The sequence below is a fragment of the Coregonus clupeaformis genome, chromosome 36 (assembly GCF_020615455.1).
Source record: "Coregonus clupeaformis isolate EN_2021a chromosome 36, ASM2061545v1, whole genome shotgun sequence".
Classification (NCBI taxonomy): Eukaryota; Metazoa; Chordata; class Actinopteri; order Salmoniformes; family Salmonidae; genus Coregonus; species Coregonus clupeaformis.
The window spans coordinates 22165305-22183933 of record NC_059227.1 but is presented as its reverse complement, the minus strand read 5'-3'; the positions used below and the strand labels follow the sequence as shown (position 1 = coordinate 22183933).

Below are 18629 nucleotides of genomic sequence, written 5' to 3'. Positions count from 1 at the left end.
AAGCCTCTTGGACCTAGACTTGGCGCTCTGGTACTGCTTGCCGTGCGGTAGCAGAGAGAACAGTCTATGACTAGGGTGGCTTGAGTCTTTGACAATTTTTAGGGCCTTCCTCTGACACCGCCTGGTATGGAGGTCCTGGATGGCAGGAAGCTTGGCCCTAGTGATGTACTGGGCCGTACGCACTACCCTCTGTAGTGCCTTGCGGTCAGAGGCCGAGCAGTTGCCATACCAGGCAGTGATGCAACCAGTCAGGATGCTCTCGATGGTGCAGCTGTATAACCTTTTGAGGATCTGAGGACCCATGCCAAATCTTTTCAGATTCCTTAGGGGGAATAGGTTTTGTCATGCCTTCTCCACGACTGTCTTGGTGTGCTTGGACCATGTTAGTTTGTTGGTGATGTGGACATCTTGATCACGTTAAGGTAGAGGTTGTTGTCCGGGCACCACACGGCCAGGTCTCTGACCTCCTCCCTAAAGGCTGTCTCGTCGGTGATCAGGCCTACCACTGTTGTGTCATCGGCAAACTTAATGATGGTGTTGGAGTCGTGCCTGGCCATGCAGTCATGAGTGAATAGGGAGTACAGGAGGGGACTGAGCATGCACCCCTGAGGGGCCCCCGTGTTGAGGATCAACGTGGTGGATGTGTTGTTACCTACCCTTACCACTTGGGAGGTGCCCGTCAGGAAGTCCAGGATCCAGTTGCAGAGGGAGATGTTTAGTCCCAGGGTCCTTAGCTTAGTGATGAGCTTTGAGGGCACTATGGTGTTGCACGCTGAGCTGTAGTCAATGAATAGCATTCTCACATAGGTGTTCCTTTTGTCCAGGTGTGAAAGGGCAGTGTGAAGCGCAATAGAGATTGCATCATCTGTGGATCTGTTGGGGCGATATGCAAATTGGAGTGGGTCTAGGGTTTCTGGGATAATGGTGTTGATGTGAGCAATGACCAGCCTTTCAAAGCACTTCATGGCTACAGACGTGAGTGCTACGGGTCGGTAGTCATTTAGGCAGGTTACCTTAGTGTTCTTGGGCACAGGGACTATGGTGGTCTGCTTGAAACATGTTGGTATTACAGACTCAGACAGGTAGAGGTTGAAAATGTCAGTGAAGACACTTGCCAGTTGGTCAGCGCATGCTCGGAGTACACATCCTGGTAATCCGTACACGTCCTGAATGTCGACCTGTTTAAAGGTCTTACGCACGTCGGCTACGGAGAGCGTGATCACACAGTCATCCGGAACAGCTGATCTTTCAGAAGAGCAGAATGAGGAAACTGTACCACTGCTGGGATGCAAGCATCACAGACAGTGTCATCTAAGTTGCACCATAGGATGGCAGGAGGCTGAACTACCCAGTCTTGGTCTTCTGTTTGATATGTGCCTGTACTCACACTCTCATTAACTCTGGCTGCTCAATAATGTTTTAGGATTATGGCACTTAGCCTTGTGCTTCTCTACATCCCTGATCTAGGGTAGGCAATAAAACCATCTTAATGAATATCACACAGACCAGATTCCACTACCTCTCACCGTCGTCATTTAGCCCCCAGCATAATCATAATATGATCCTAATTATTATACATTAAATAGAAAGCCCCTTCTGTTGTGACATTGATTTATATGTATGGCCGGTATGGAATTACTTACTGTTTCATTATGGTGAAATGTCATCACACATAATGTCAGATCATAAGTTCAAGTTCAAGTTTGAGTTGTCACATGCACAAACCCAACAGGACAGTATTCAATATCAACAAAGTAAAAAAATATATCCGTAACAAAAAAATACAGGAGAAATAAGAAATAAGAGAAGAAGCTATATATAGGGTCAGTGCCAGTACCAAATGTACAATGTGCAGGGATACTGGAGTATTGAGGAATATATGTACATGTAGGCAGGGATTAGGAGAAAGTGACTGGTAGCAGGATAAATAATAATACTAATAATAGTAAATAGTAAATAGCGTGGTGGTGAGTGTGTGGGTGTTAGTGTGTGGGTGTTAGTGTGAGTGTGTTAGTGTGTGAGTGTGCAAGAGTGTCAGTGTAGGCGGATGTACATGTAAACAGGGCTGAAGAGTGACTGGTAGCAGGAATATATAAATACTTATGGTAATATACTAATAGTAATTGCAATCAATCATCAATGAACAGCAGCGTAGTGGTAGTAATAAATCTAATCAATAATAATTTTAACCGGCAGTGTAGGTGTGAGGGGGAAAAGTAGTTATTAGCCATTTAACAGTCTTATAGCCAGGGGATAGAAGCTGTTTAGGAGTCTGTTTGTCTGAGCCTTGGTGCACCGGTACTGCCTTCCGGACGGGATCATGGAGAACAGTCCTCCCTCCAAGGAGCACCAACTCAGACAGGTTAATACAATGGCATCAATGCCCGTTGACATCATCAAAGTGCTTCCATGAGGTCATCATTGTGCCCCCAGTACTGTGGTGTCCCCTTTCCGCCCCTGTGTTTCCATTAGTATTCTGTGTGTGTGGGCTCACTGTGGTTCTCTGTCACACAAAACCTCAGCTCTCCTCTGAGCTACTGTACTGTACGACTGACAGGTCTTGCTCTTTGTTACCACAGTGATTAGGGGATGACAGGTCAGGTGCCCTCGTCTAGCATCAAGGACAAGTGTGTGTATACTGTACCTGTGGACAGGTACTGTAGAGCACAGTGGATACTGAGTCTATGGCTGTGTGTCTAGACTGCAAGTGTGTAATGGATACGGTGTGTGTGTGTGTGTGTGTGCATGTGTGTGTGTGTGTGTAATAATACAGTTCCTCCTTAGTCTGTGTCCTCCTTACAGGACACATACAGTACGTACAGTTATCATAACTATGGGGACACACTATAAAAACAATTTTCGGTAGATAGAACCCACTAAATCAGTACATCTAAACTCTAGGAGATTATAAGAGTATTTGTCAGTTCAATAGATTTTGATGAGGATTCATGACCAGAGCCCCATTTCATTGTAATGCCCAGTTGACTCCCATCGTAACCAGTCTTTTCAGGGGAATGGAGGTTATCATGGTGAAAGACTCATGTTAATACATCCAAATAAGTGGCTGATGTATGGCCACACACACACACACACATGCGCTGATGCACACACGCACACGCACACACACACACACACACACACACAAAAACATGTGTTATGACGATTGATTAAGGGTCCTAGCCTAGCCAGGCAGACTGGTCAAAGTGAAATCAATACCACCTACGCATTATTAGCCCACACATTATTCAGCAGAAAATACAACACCACACAGAGAGAGAAGGCTAACGTTGGAGGAAATACGTTCCTAGCGTGTGAGGAACGTGTTTGCTGGCTAGCTAATATTTATATCTTTTTTTGGTTTGGCTAGAGTTATGCTAATCCGTTTGCAATGCTTTTAGCGTTGCTTGCTATCTTGCTGGCTAGCTACAGAGGTTACCTGTCTACTTAGCTACAGTAGTTAGCAACTGCCATCAGTTGTTGTTGTGTTATTATCATATTTTGCCTATTCCACCGTTTGTAGAATGCGTACTGGCATTTGAATATAACACGGGAAAAGGGAATCCGGACACACTGTGGACATGGTAGACACATTTACATGTAGGTGTAGACGCATGACATGTTCTGAATTCCATGATAAAAACGCTATGATCAGAGCACTAAAGCTGCATGAACAGTGGAACTATGGAACTGTCGAACTGTCGAGTCTAGACACAGCCTAATAGTCATCAGCAGAAAGCACTGCCTGGAGGCTGGAATATACTGCTGTAACACATTCACTCCATACAGGCTGGTAGACTATGGTGCCAGCTACAGGAGTAGAAAGGTCTGTTCAAATGCATGGTGTGTATAGTAGATGATGATGATGATGATGATGATGATGATGATGATGATGTCTTTACTTTTGTTGTTATTAATGACGATGATGATGGTTATGATGATGAAGATTGTTATATATGGTGTTGGTGTATCTTGAGCGTAAAGGTCTATTTAATGACTATGCTGACAATAATGATGTCTTTGCTTTGATATTGTTGTTGTTAATGATATCGTTTTAACGATGGTGTTGATACATGCAAGTTTATAATGATGCTGATGATGTTTCAGCTATACTAATGGAGTTGTCGACTCACTTCCTAAAAGTGGGAATTCCATGGATGGATCGCCCCGGTGACACTCCTGACCCCTGGCTGTGTCCGGAGAGCAGACTGTCCGTCTCAAACTGGAACGTTCCCTCTGGGTCACCCGGAATGTCCAGGAATTCTCCGTCACTCCAAACCCCCACAGTCCCATCCATGGTCGTGTACTTGATGTCTATGGTAACGCTGGTCTGGAATGGAAGAGTCAACAAATGAATTAGGCAAAACAAATTAGAAACACACTATGATCACACAGGAAATGAACAACAACTACTAAAGGCTTCATTGAGTATTCATAAGATCTTCATATGCCATACATAAACTCAGCAAAAAAAGAAACTTCCCTTTTTCAGGACCCTGTCTTTCAAAGATAATTAGTAAAAATCCAAATAACTTCACAGATCTTCATTGTAAAAGGTTTAAACACTGTTTCCCATTCTTGTTCAATGAACCATAAACAATTAATGAACATGCACCTGTGGAACGGTCGTTAAGACACTAACAGCTTACAGACGGTAGGCAATTGAGGTCACAGTTATGAAAACTTAGGACACTAAAGAGGCCTTTCTACTGACTCTGAAAAAGACCAAAAGAAAGATGCCCAGGGTCCCTGCTCATCTGCGTGAACGTGCCTTAGGCATGCTGCAAGGAGGCATGAGGACTGCAGATGTGGCCAGGACAATAAATTGCAATGTCCGTACTGTGAGACGCCTAAGACAGCGCTACAGGGAGACAGGACGGACAGCTGATCGTCCTCGCAGTGCCAGACCACGTGTAACAACACCTGCACAGGATCGGTACATCCGAACATCACACCTGCGGGCCAGGTACAGGATGGCAACAATCCCTCCATCAGTGCTCAGACTGTCCGCAATAGGCTGAGAGAGTTTGTAGGCCTGTTGTAAGGCAGGTCCTCACCAGACATCACCGGCAACAATGTCGCCTAGGCCTGTACTCTGGAGCGGGATCGATTTGGAGGTGGAGGGTCCGTCATGGTCTGGGGTGGTGTGTCACAGCATCATCGGACTGAGCTTGTTGTCATTGCAGGCAATCTCAACGCTGTGCGTTACAGGGAAGACATCCTCCTCCCTCATGTGGTACCCTTCCTGCAGGCTCATCCTGACATGACCCTCCAGCATGACAATGCCACCAGCCATACTGCTCGTTCTGTGCGTGAATTCCTGCAAGACAGGAATGTGTTCTGCCATGGCCAGCGAAGAGCCCGGATCTCAATCCCATTGAGCACGTCTGGGACCTGTTGGATTGGAGGGTGAGGGCTAGGGCCATTACCCCCAGAAATTGCAGGTGCCTTGGTGGAAGAGTGGGGTAACATCTCACAGCAAGAACTGGCAAATCTGGTGCAGTCCATGAGGAGGAGATGCACTGCAGTACTTAATGCAGCTGGTTGCCACACCAGATACTGACTGCTACTTTTGACCCCCCCTTTGATCAGGGACACATTTCAATTTCTGTTAGTCACATGTATGTGGAACTTGTTCAAATCAAATCAAATCAAATGTTATTTGTCACATACATGTGTTTAGCAGATGTTATAGCGGGTGTAGCGAAATGCTTGTGCTTCTAGCTCCGACAGTGCAGTAATATCTAACAAGTAATATCTAACAATTTCACAACATATACCTAATACACACAAAACTAGTAAGGAATGGAATATAAGAAAATATACATATATGGACAAGCAATGACAGAGCAGCATGGACTAAGATACAGTAGAATATTATAGAATAGAATGCAGTATATACATATGAGATGAGCAGTGCGAGATATGTAAACATTATTAAAGTGACTGTAAACATGATTAAAATGACTAGTGTTCCATTTCTTAAAGTTTATGTCTCAGTTGTTGAATCTTGTTATGTTCATACAAATATTTACACATGTTAAGTTTGCGGAAAATAAACGCAGTTGACAGTGAGAGGACGTTTCTATTTTTGCTGAGTTTAGATGCTTCACAAATCTTTCATAATCAATTTCATATTGCTTAAACTAAATGGTAATATAAAAGTGGCAGTGAAAGAGGTAGCCAAGATCCGTTGCTCTAATCTTTTCTTGTTTTGCTACGTGACATGGATGCCTCAGGATTAGTAACCCTCTCTGCTGGTGTGTAAATCAATGGGCGAGAGAGAGGGAAACACTTCCTTCGACACTTCCACTAATCTCTCTCTTTCACTCCTGTGGAGGTGTGAACACTAGGGGTAACTCAACCCAACTCTCCCCTAGTCATTGCTCCATGACAGGGTGGGTAACACATCTCCAAACAGTCCCCATAGGACATTTGACATCTGTAGTAAGAGAGACTCATAATGTTCATAATGACATCTTTAACTAAACTGGAACAACGAATCCATTCTTGGTTGACATTAAACTAAATTTGCCTTCCGGCTTTCTTGTCAAGTGAATATGGGAATACAAAGTGTGACAACGGTACATTTGTGAGACAGCAACTGCCTACAATTTCTGTAAAACTATTTCTGTAAAGCTCAATATTGGTTGACAGAGACAGTTGTGGTCACTTGTGGCACAAAGATCAATTTGGTTTGACAGTAAGTGCTTAGATTGATCTGAACAGGAAGAAGTAGAGACAGAGCAGTTTTTCTTTCCTGTCTTTAGGGGACTTTTACACCTCCCTGGACAGTCAATTTATTACAACCCAAGCAATTTGTTACACTCTTTCTCTCTCTCTATTTCTCTCTCTCTCCCTTTCTGTCTCTCCCTCTTTCTCCTCTCTTTCTCTCGCTCTCTCTCGCTCTCTATCTCTGCCCTGTGACTCCCCGGGAGTATCACTGCAGAGCCAGTGAAGTTAGAGGCGTTACCATGGTAACCCCACATCTTTCAGCGGGGCACAGTAAATAAAAACACTTCTGTTCAGTTAGAACTCAGGTGAGACTCTGGGCCGGCTGTGTTCATCTACCCTCCCTCATCAGAGACAGAGAGGGGTGCAGAGGGGCTGAGAGCTGTGTGTGTGTGTGTGTGTGCGTGTGTGTGTGAGTATGCCCCAGGCCATTCTGACTTGTGTGAGATATCATCTCTATAGAGCCATTTCCAGGCTGCGTCATGAAAAGTTGCAGAAACCAGCTCTGTTTACTAGCAGTGGATACGACCACATGCAACTTCAAATGCCACTCGTGCAAGTAAACAAACACGTAATCAGATGGTTATCATCTACAACATCGCTATGCTATCAGAGCTAGCCAGCTAGGAGAGGTAAAATATCACAAATAGAGCTAGATAAAGCCAGAAGAATAATATACTTGTTGAACATAGCTATAGCCATCAGTCTTGCATGTTTTCATGGTCATCACTCACTCCCTGTTAAGTTTGTCAAGGTCCCAACATCAGTGTTAGCTATCCTGCTACAGAGCTTATTGGTGCTGGGATGAGCTCTCACACAGTCTCTCTCTGTTTCTCCATCCCTTGCTCCCACTATCTCACACTTCCTCTTTTTCATTTTCTCAAATAATTTCTTTCTGAATACAGTGCATTCGGAAAGTATTCAGACATCTTGACTTTTTCCACATTTTGTTACATTACAGCCTTATTCTAAAATTTATTACATTTGTTTTTTTCCCACCTCAATCTACACACAATACCTCATAATGACAAAGCAAAAACAGGTTTTTAAACAGGTCTTGGTGGTTCCAAACTTCTTCCATTTAAGAATAATGGAGGCCACTGTGTTCTTGGGGACCTTCAATGCTGCAGACATTTTTTGGCACCCTTCCCCAGATCTGTGCCTTGACACAATCGGAGCTCGACGGACAATTCCTTCGACCTCATGGCTTGGTTTTTGCTCTGACATGCACAGTCAACTGTGGGACCTTATATAGACAGGTGTGTGCCTTTCAAAATCATGTCCAATCAATTGAATTTACCACAGGTGGACTCCAATCAAGTTGTAGAAACATCTCAAGGATGATCAATGGAAACAGGATGCACCTGAGCTCAATTTCGAGTCTCATAGCAAAGGGTCTGAATACTTAAATAAGGTATTTCTGTTTTTTATTTGCAAACATTTCTAAAAACCTGTTTTCGCTTTGCCATTATGGGTTATTGTGTGTAGATTGATGAGGAATAAATATAATTTAATCCATTTTAGAATTAGGCTGTAAAGTAACAAAATGTGGAAAAAGGGAAGGGGTCTGAATACTTTCCGAATGCACTGTGCAAACCATGAGGTTGAAGGAATTGTCCGTAGAGCTCCGAGACAGGCTGTTGTATCAATACTCACCTGAGGTCAATAAAATACTTGTCTATTTGGCTGAGTTCGGTATATACAGTATGCTGTCCATAGATCAGTATGAAGGACTCTCATTCTTATGGCTCAAGATATCTAAACTGATCAGGGACCAGTGTTGGGACTTACCCTGATGGCGGTGTTGTTGTCATCGATGAGTGTGTCTGTCACCTCCAGCTGCCCCTCCTCCGCCACCTTCTGTAGAACCATCTTGAAGGTTCCAATGACTCTGGAACAACAGAACCACAAGAACCATGAGCAACCACTGTTTCACAAATAGAGAAGAATATTCCTGATTCAGTTGGTTGTGGCATAGGACTGTGCCTTGGCTAAAAACATTGGTATTGTTATGTGATCGTTCAGAGAGAAGGCTTCAAGTAGGCCACACTTGCATTTCAGCTGAGTTTGGTAGGTTCCATTGAATTAGGTTGATAGTGCTGTCCTTGAACAGCTCAGTCTGTTTCTCTGTATCTATCTCTCTTTTCACTGTCTTCCTTGACTATCTGACATTCCCATATGTGTGTGTGCGTGTGTGTGTCTATGTGTGTCTGTGTGCGTGCGATGATTGTGTGCTTGTAGGCAGAGTGATGGAGACTGGCTCTGACAGGCAGGGAGAGTGTGTCATTGTCGCCAGCCGCTACAGCAACTAACCATTAAAGAGGAGCAGACTGAATAATAGAATCCTATTAGAACTCAGAGATAGAGCTACAGACACAGATGCAGATACGGACGCACACAAACACTGAAGAAAAGGTCACACACACTGTTTTCTTTATACACTTTCACTTTCTCTTTTCCGATACTGACATATTGTCACGTTTCCCTGTGTTCTCATGCCTGTTTCTCTCTCAGAGAAAGGATACAGCTATGTAGAGTATTAAACTTCAAAACTTCAAACACAGCCAGGTTGCTCAAGATCCACTGCGAAATTAGACGTCCATCCAGGGAAGCAGGATGTCAGGAGATGACTTCAAAACCGGCCACTAGGGGCAACGGTGAGCACTATAACCATCATGTAGGCTTGGGTTTCGCTAGGTGTTGTGGACGGGCATAAGCTGCCAGCTCCGCTCCGAGGGTCGCGTGTTCAATCCCAGTGCTAGGCACTACTTATTATTTTTTTTATTTTTTTTACCCTATCCCAAACCTTAACCCCTTAACTTAACTATTTGGAATTAATGCCTGAACTTAACCTTCAAAATGTTACGTTTATGGACAAGAGATTGGAAGTCTGATTCTGCAGTGAGACTGTCAGACCTTGTTGTCAAACCAGCAGCTCTGTTCTCGCCGCACACACACACACACACGGACACACGGACACACGGACACACAAACACACACCATATCCTCTGCACAGCCCCACCACCCTTCCGCCAGTGAGGACTTTTTGAAGTTAAGTAGCAACCAACTCTCTCCCCATTCCAACACCAGACAGTTATTTCCTCATAATATTGTCGGGGGAAACTCATTAGCTGCTATCGCTGCCCTGAGGAAAAACAACTTGAACAAAGTGTCTAAGAAAACGTAGGTGATTCATTCATTAAGTATATGGACATAAGAGTGCTGTTAACTTCCTGTCCTTGAGCAAAATTGCCTGAAATAAATTGCTGCCTAGAAAAACAAAATGCAATTATTTTCAATTGTTTTTGACGCAAAAAAAACCTGAAGGCTGCAAATGACTTCATTGGGCGATAAGCCTATCTCAATTCCCATTCTCTAACATCCCAGAGTTTCACCATGTACCAGACTGCATAGAGAAATATGGATTACACTCTATGACCAACACGTATAAAGGCTTCATTAAGCCTACATAGAGCATTTATAAGGCCTTCATATGTGCTTCACAAATCATTTACAAGCAAATGTAATTTGCTGTTTGTTTAAAGTGAGAGCGAAACCTGGAACACTCCGTATCCAGTCAGATAATTATAAAGGTGTGAATCATTTATATAGTTTCCCCCTGACAATATTATAGCAGATCAATCAGTCACACACCACACAAAGACCCAGTATACTGGAACCCATTGGGCTACCACTGCCATATGTCAGGCCCAGCCTGATAATCATACACTAAAACAACCCTAATATATATCCACACGCACGCACACACACACACACGCATGCACACACACACACGCACACACACACACTGGAGGAGGTTGAGGGTGGGACTTCTCCTAAGGGACGGTCAGTAACAGTGAGAGGCCTGGAGATTATGAGAAGGGACAGGCAGGGAGCAAGCTTGGGCTATTAGGATATGTGTGACTGTGGTTGTGTGTGTGTAGAGAGAGTAAGAGAGGCGATTTGGTCCTTTCACTAAAAGACCAATCACCATTGTGTTCATCACTCTAAATTCTCTCTAGCTCTGTGTCCACTTTTCTTTCACCAACCATTGTATCTCTCTTAGGCTGCCGTTACACAAAGCAACTTTGGTTGCTTCCAGAAACATCCCTTTGCAACTATTTTTATTTGTTTAACCTTTATTTAACTAGGCAAGTCAGTTAAGAACAAATTCTTATTTACAATGACGGCATACCCTGGCCAAACCCTCCCCTAACCCGGACAACCCTGGGCCAATTGTGCTCCACCCTATAGGACTCCCGATCACAGCCGGATGTGATCTGCAACTTTGTTGCATCCAGTTGAAACTTTTCAGCTTTGTGCAACTATTTGCAAGCCACAGCCAATCAAAACAAATACTTTGTCACATGATCTATTCGAAGTTTCCGAATTCCTACCCAGATGTCATGTCAACACAGCTGCCTGTCACTGCCAGTGCACATAAAGGTTGACAGAAGAGACATTAGCAGAACGGGAGATATTTACAAATTGGCATCATGGCTAGTCTGATGAACATGGTTTGGCAGTCAATAAATGCAATTATTGAAGTGAACCCAAACCTTTCCCTGACCAGTTTCAACTGAACTTGTTCACAATGAACTGTGCTAACTAGATAGCTAACATGAGCTTAATTCCTTGCTAGCTTGGTTAGCTCGTTGCTAGCTAGCCGTGTTGGTGTTTGCAATGTCATTTTGGCTAGCTAGCTAAATTGTACAGGCTGCATTTTGTCTATATCCATGCTGTTACAATAACCAAACAGTTAGATAAACTAATAATTGGTGAAACCACTATGTAATGCAACAGAACAACACGGGGTGAGTTTAGATTTCTCAAACAATATGACAGAAGTAGCTTCAATTAGATTTGCTGTTACATGCTATTTTAATCGCGTTTGAGTTGCTTCATGTAACAGCAAAGTTGATTGAGACGATGTCACTTGCAATCTGCAACTGCAACTAAAATTGTGTGAAAGTTGCTTCGTGTAAGCCTGACTCTCTCTTGCTTTCCACCCTTTCCCTCCCTTTCTACCCTTTCCCCTCACCACCCACCCACCCACCCATCTCTCTCTCTCTCTCTCTCTCTCTCTCTCTCTCTCTCTCTCTCTCTCTCTCTCTCTCTCTCTCTCTCTCTCTCCCTCTCTCCCCCTTCTCTGTGCCTGTAATCTCCCTAACTCCCTCCCTCCTGAGAGATGGATGCAGTATGCAGCAGAATATTGTAGCCAAAAAATAACAACTGCAGCCAAATGAAGGAAACATTAGTCAACACAGACATATAATTCAATAGAGGACAAACGTTATGGACAGAACTTTACTCCGGGTTTAATCCTCACTGTCACAAATCATTCCCCCACCAGCACAGACAGCTAGGCTTAATCTGGAAGTAGGTAAGACTTCCCATACTCAATACTGAATAATACCATGGTATACATGTCCTTGGATGATTCTCTAGTTTGGAGTATAGCTTATCTCTTTTTTCATAGAAAAAAAACGATTGAAACTTTTATTGCATCCATCTATTTGGTACAGGAGAATACAGGAAGACAGTCTGTCCCCTCCACTGTTCTCTCTCCTCCACCCCTCTCTTCTCTTCTCCCCCATCTTCCTCTCCTCTCTACTCTGTCCTTTTGTTATCACGATGGTGATCGATACCTCGATACCTCCTCAGAAAAGTGAACGGTTTGTCGGTTCCTTTCAGCCATTGTAACGCGTATACAACTCCTGAATAATTGAAGAAAACCAGCCTATCATGTTCTGGCTCACCCTTTAGCTCTTCAAAAGGTGCTATTCATTATTGATCCTCATTTGCCAAACAATTTACTTTCATCTGCTTCATAATTTAGAGCAGAGGTAATCTCCTTCCTTCTCAAGTGAAATTCATTTTTCTTTCTTGGTCAACCCTTACAATCTCAAGTTAGCTGGCTTCTATCGAGTAATACATTAAAATGAAGCTTAACTACAAGAATAAGTGTTGCTGTTAGAAGAAATGACTGCAGAGAAGATCTTGGAATATGAGGGGAAAACAATACACAGGTTGTTTAGTATTCTCTCATAGAAATGAAGGAGAGCTTTAAACTTGCACATGATTTAGTTTTCATCGTCACATTACAAAGCAGTGCCCCCCGTTGGCCAACAGTGAGACATGAATAAAACGTGTGTACACACACACACACACACACACACACACACACACACACACTGTCACGACTTCCTCTGAAGCTGCCTCCTCTCCTTGTTCGGGTAGGCTTCGGTGTTTGTCGTCACCGGCCTTCTCGCCACTGCCACTGCCGCTCCTCATCTTATCATTCCATTTGTTTTGTATTGTTTATTACACACACCTGGTTCATATCCCCTCATCAGTACCTGTATAAGAGTTCCCTCTGCCCCCCTTGTCTTTGTGTGTCATTGTTTATTGTGGATGTTAGATTAGCTCGGTGGATCTCCTTGTATTTTGTATCGGCGGGATATTTCACCAATGTGCCTTGTTGTTTCCCAGTGTGCCAGATTTACGCACTGGAGTGTTTGACACATTGCTGCGTACCGCTGTGTTTTTGGAATAAACCCTTTTATTTTGTGACTTACCCTGCTGCGCCTGACTCCTTCAAAATCACTCACCACAGAATCACACACCCAGGCATGTAGTCAGCAGGAGAAGAGCACATGCCTGGAGTTGTGGCACGGGTCCAAAAGCATTCTAATATGCTAGCCAGCTTGGGAGAAGCGATGGATCGGGTTCTTCAGGTCGTCCAACGCCTGGAGAGGAGAGGACCCGACCCTTCGTGACCAGCTGAGCGACCAGATCCAGCCACCCACACCCCAGCACCCAGAGGGATTCATCTATCCCGACCAAGGGATTATGACGGGACAGCTTCCCGCTGCCAGGGATTCCTCCTGCAGCTGGACCTCTACTTCTCAACCATCAGCCCGGCTCCATCCGAGCAAGAGAAGGTGTCCGCCCTTGTCTCCTGCCTCCCGGGGTAAGCCCTGGAGTAGACCAACGCGGTCTGGAGTGAAGTAGGAGCAGCCTTGGACAACTACGGGGCTTACCCCGGGAGGCAGGAGACAAGGGCGGATACCTTCTCTTGCTCGGATGGAGCCGGGCTGATGGTTGAGAAGTAGAGCTGGCCTGCCGGGATACCATGTTGACTTTTGACCAGCTGGTGGACATGGCCATCCGGATGGACAACCTGCTAGCTGCAAGAGGACGTCCTGGAAGGGGCCTGCCCGTTCCACCCCCCTTAAACCCGGATTCAGTTCCGATGGAGCTGGGTGGTGCAGTGATCCGGGAGAACAGAGGACGACAGCTCCAGTGTCACTCTTGTGGCAGGAGAGGACATTCTGCTGCACGCTGTTGTCAGGGTTCTTCCGGGTCTGGAGGCGGCAGGCAGAGCACTCTCGCGTCACCCCAGGTAGCGCAAACCCACACTGGTTCAGAGCCGTCTGCTGCGCACTGCACCATACAAGTCACCTTCCCTGATTACACAGTAGTTTCCCAGTGTAAGGCGCTGGTCGATTCAGGCGCAGCTGGGAACTTTATGGACAGGTCGTTAGCTCAGAGTCTAGGTATTCTAGGTCTAGGTTCCCCTATCCATTCCACTGCCCATCAAAGCATTTGACAGTCGGCCATTAGGGTCAGGGTTCGTTACAGCACCAGTCACGATGGTTACGCAAGAGATCCATAGAGAGCAAGTCACCTTTTGTTATTATTTTGTCTCCTGATTTTCCTGTTGTGTTGGGTCTTCCCTGGTTAGCACTACACAACCCGACCTTTTCATGGCCGCAGAGGGTTCTCACGGGGTGATCGCCATGGTGTCAGGGTAGGTGTCTAGCTGTTTCCGTTGGTGCAACCACGGTGGAAAGTCCAGACACTACCTCCACCGTGCTCATTCCCCCCGAATACCTTGATTTGGTGCACGCGTTTTCCAAAATGCAGGCGACCAAATTTCCACCTCATCGGGCGAGGGATTGCGCGATAAACCTCCGGGTAGACGCTGTGCCTCCCAGGAGTCATGTATATCCCCTGTCGCAGGCTGAAACGGAGGCGATGGAGACATACGTCTCCGAGTCCCTGAGTCAGGGGTTCATACGTCCCTCCACTTCGCCCGCCTCCTCAAGTTTCTTTTTTGTGAAGAAGAAAGACGGAGGTCTGCACCCTTGCATTGATTACCGAGCACTGAACAAGGGGACAATTCGTTATAATTATTCTCTACCCCTCATTCCATCTGTAATCGAGTCAATGCACGGGGCGCGCTTCTTCACAAAATTAGATCTTCGGAGTGCGTACAACCTGGTTCGTGTCCGAGAGGGGAACAAGTGGAAGACAGCATTCAGCACAACCACGGGGCATTGTTGGAACATGACCTTTATGCCAAGGCAGAAAAGTGTCTGTTTTTCCAACAGTCCATGTCCTACCTCGTATACCACATCCCCACCTCAGGTGTGGAGATGGAGGGAGATCGCATTTCAGCCGTGCGTAATTGGCAGACTCCAACCACGGTAAAGGAGGTGCAGCACTTTATTGGCTTTGCCAACTACTATCGAAGGTTTGTCTGGGAGCTGTAGGCTGTTGACAGAGCCCCTCAGTGCCCAGCTGGGCTGCGGTACGTGCCGTCTCTTGTCCGTGACTGTCTGATCTATTGGGCACACACGTCCCCCTCCTCTGGTCATCCAGGTTGATACCTGACCGGAAAGTACTGGTGGCCTACCTTGGCTAAGGACATGAGGGTGTACGTCTCCTCCTGCTCGGTGTGCGCACAGAGTAAGGCACCTAAGCACCAGTTACATCCCTTACCAGTTCCACAACGGCCATCGTCCCACTTGTGTATTGATTTTCTCACTGATCTTCCCCTCTCTCAGGGTAACACCCCCATCCTGGTTGTTGTGGACCGCTTTTGGAAAGCCTGCCGCCTCCTTCGTCTGCCTGGTCTCCCCACGGCCCTGCAGACTGCGGAGGCCCTGTTTACTCACGTCTTCCGGCACTACAGGGTGCCAGTGTCTGACCGGGGTCCCCAGTTTACATCCAGGGTCTGGAAGGCGTTCATGGAACGTCTGGGGATCTCGGTCAGCCTGACCTCTGGGTTTCACCCTGAGACTAATGGGCAGGTGGAACGGGTGAATCAGGATATGGGTAGGTTCCTGCGGTCCTACTGCCAGGACCGGCTGGGGGAGTGGTCAGTGTTCTTGCCATGGGCCGAATATGCCCAGAACTCTCTCCGCCACTCCTCCACTAACCTATTGCCATTTCAATGTGTTTTAGGTTATCAGCCAGTTCTGGCACCGTGGCATCAGAGCCAGAACGAAGCTCCTGCGATGGATGACTGGTTTCAGAATGCGGAGGAGACTTGGAACGCTGCTCACGTCCACCTCCAGTGCGCCGTGCGTCGCCAGAAGGCCACGCTGACCGCCAATGCAGTGAGGACCCGTTCTTTGTTCCGGGTAATTGGGTCTGGCTCTTGACCCGGAATCTGCCCCTCCGCCTGCCCTGCTGGGAGCTGAGCCTGCGGTTTGTGGGGCAGTTCAAAGTCATGATGAGAATAAATGAGGTTACCTATAGGTTACTGCTCCCTCCAGATTACCGTATTAACCCCTCGTTCCATGTGTTGGTGGTGGCTGGTCTGCTCCAGGAGTCTGAGGTGCGGGAGGCCCGGCGTACTCCGTCCGTTCCATCCTGGATTCGAGGCGTCGGGTGGGGGGCCTTCAGTACCTCGTGGAGTGGGAGGGGTACGGTCCGGAGAAGCGGTGCTGGGTCCCGGTGAGGGATATCCTCGATCCCTCCCTGTTGCGGGATTTCCATGCGGTTCGCCCTGCTCCGCGTCCTCCTGGCTGTCCCCGAGGCTGGTGTCGGTGCTAGATTCGCTCGGTGGAGCTCCTTGTATTTTGTATCACCGGGATATTTCACCCGTGTGCCTTGTTGTTTTCCAGTGCGCCTGATGTACGCACTGGAGTGTTTGACGCATTGCTGCGAACAGCTGTGTTTTTGGAATAAACCCTTTTATTCTGAGATTTACCCTCCTGCGCCTGACTCTTTCAAAATCACTCACCGCTCACATACACACACACGCACACAATCTCTCTCTCTCTCTCTCTCTCTCTCTCCTCTCGCTCGCTCTCTCTCTCTCTCTCTCTCTCTCTCTCTCTCTCTCTCTCTCTCTCTCTCTCTCTCTCTCTCTCTCTCTCTCTCTCTCTCTCTCTCTCTCTCTCTCTCCCTCTCTCTCACCCCTAGAGCCATAACTTGTCTGCCACCCCTATAACAATATGGTTATTGTTATGGTGTGGCCATGCCCCTGTGAAAGTTAAGAGTCAGTTTATGAGTTCTCTATGTGAAGGGCAGCTACTCTGGGGAATGATAATGACCCTCTACACTAAAGAGCCTGATAAAGTAGCCAATGCTTGGTTATAATATTGTGGCTACTAAATGTGAAAGTTTTGTTTAAAGAATATGTTTGGAAACATTTATTTATAGTTATTGAACCAACTTCATTAATTGTTTTACAGGGAATTTATTGAATTATTAAGAAATTTGGATAGCTAATTACAAACTTGGAACAAGATGAAAAAATTGGTTGCATTAACATGAAATATCAGTTTGTATTTGTTATTTATTAGGTTTACCCAAATGGTAAAAGTAAGTTGAGTGTTGAAAGGTTGCAACTTAAAATAAAGGTTTGGTAATAATCACATAAAACTGTTGGCATTGAATCATATATTTGGTTTCAACAAATGTAGTATTTTTCAATTGAAAAAACCTATCTCACTGGTCATCACCAAAGCCAACACCTCCTTTGGTCGCCATTCCTTCCAGTTCTCTGCTGCAAATGACTGGAACGAACTGCAAAAATCTCTGAAGCTGGAGACACTTATCTCCCTCACTAACTTTAAGCATCAGTTGTCAGAGCAGCTTACCGATCACTGCACCTGTATACAGCCCATCTGTAATTAGCCCACCCAACTACCGTTATTTATTTTGCTCATTTGCACCCCAGTATCTCTATTTGCACATCATCTTCTGCACATCTATCACTCCAGTGTTAATACTAAACTATAATTGTAATTATTTTGCACTATGGCCTATTTATTGCCTTACCTTCATAACTTACTACATTTGCACACACTGTATATAGATTTTCTATTGTGTTATTGACTGTACGTTTTGTTTATTCCATATGTAACTCTGTGTTGTTGTTGTTTTTATCGCACTGCTTTGCTTTATCTTGGCCAGGTCGCAGTTGTACATGAGAACTTGTTCTCAACTGGCTTACCTGGTTAAATAAAGGTGAAATAAAATAAAAAATAAAACAACTCATTTAGTTGTAACCAGTTTAAGTAATTTTTGGGGGGGTTGATCCAAAGAGTATTTTTACAGTGCAGGGATAATGGGGATGATGGTATGATTTGCAGTCTGTGGGAGAAAGGGAGGGAGGGAGAGGGGGAGGAGAAGATACGCATGAATTATACACTGTGGAGGGCTTTGTGGAGTAAGGATTTTATACAGTCACGCTCACATCCCTTAACACAGATATAATTGGAGGAAAAAACTTTGAGAAGCAATAAAGTTTTGGGTTGTATTAAACTGCAGTGTTCCCCATTGGTGCAACACAGAGGTTGCATCATTGGTATATGAGGTGATATTAAAGTTTTTTAATCATGCATATATCTGGCCAGGGAAACCACCAAAGTGCGCTCGTGCGTGCATGTGTGTCATCATCATCACTCAACTCTTTGTGTTTTGGTAACATGACCCTTGTCATCCCCCACTCCCACCCCCATCCATTACAATCTGAACTGGGTGTGACATGGCCTGCTGGCCATAGTGACATAGTGACTATCAGGCTATCAACCATCAGCCAGAAAGGGTATCGGTTACTCTCGTAATGAGGCGTTCTGTGGACATATGGGCAGGTGTGA

General features: G+C 45.5%; 1 protein-coding gene across 1 annotated transcript in view; it reads right to left on the bottom strand.

Moving 5' to 3' along the window:
* The window catches only part of otofa (otoferlin a), a 133481-nt gene that overhangs the window by 68444 nt on the left and 46408 nt on the right, over positions 1 to 18629 (bottom strand). The window contains exons 4-5 of the mRNA XM_045211306.1: positions 8521 to 8620; positions 4131 to 4327 (exon numbers count right to left, since the gene is read on the bottom strand). Of these exons, the coding sequence (XP_045067241.1) occupies positions 4131 to 4327; positions 8521 to 8620 (297 nt within the window). The remainder of the gene's footprint in view (positions 1 to 4130; positions 4328 to 8520; positions 8621 to 18629) is intronic.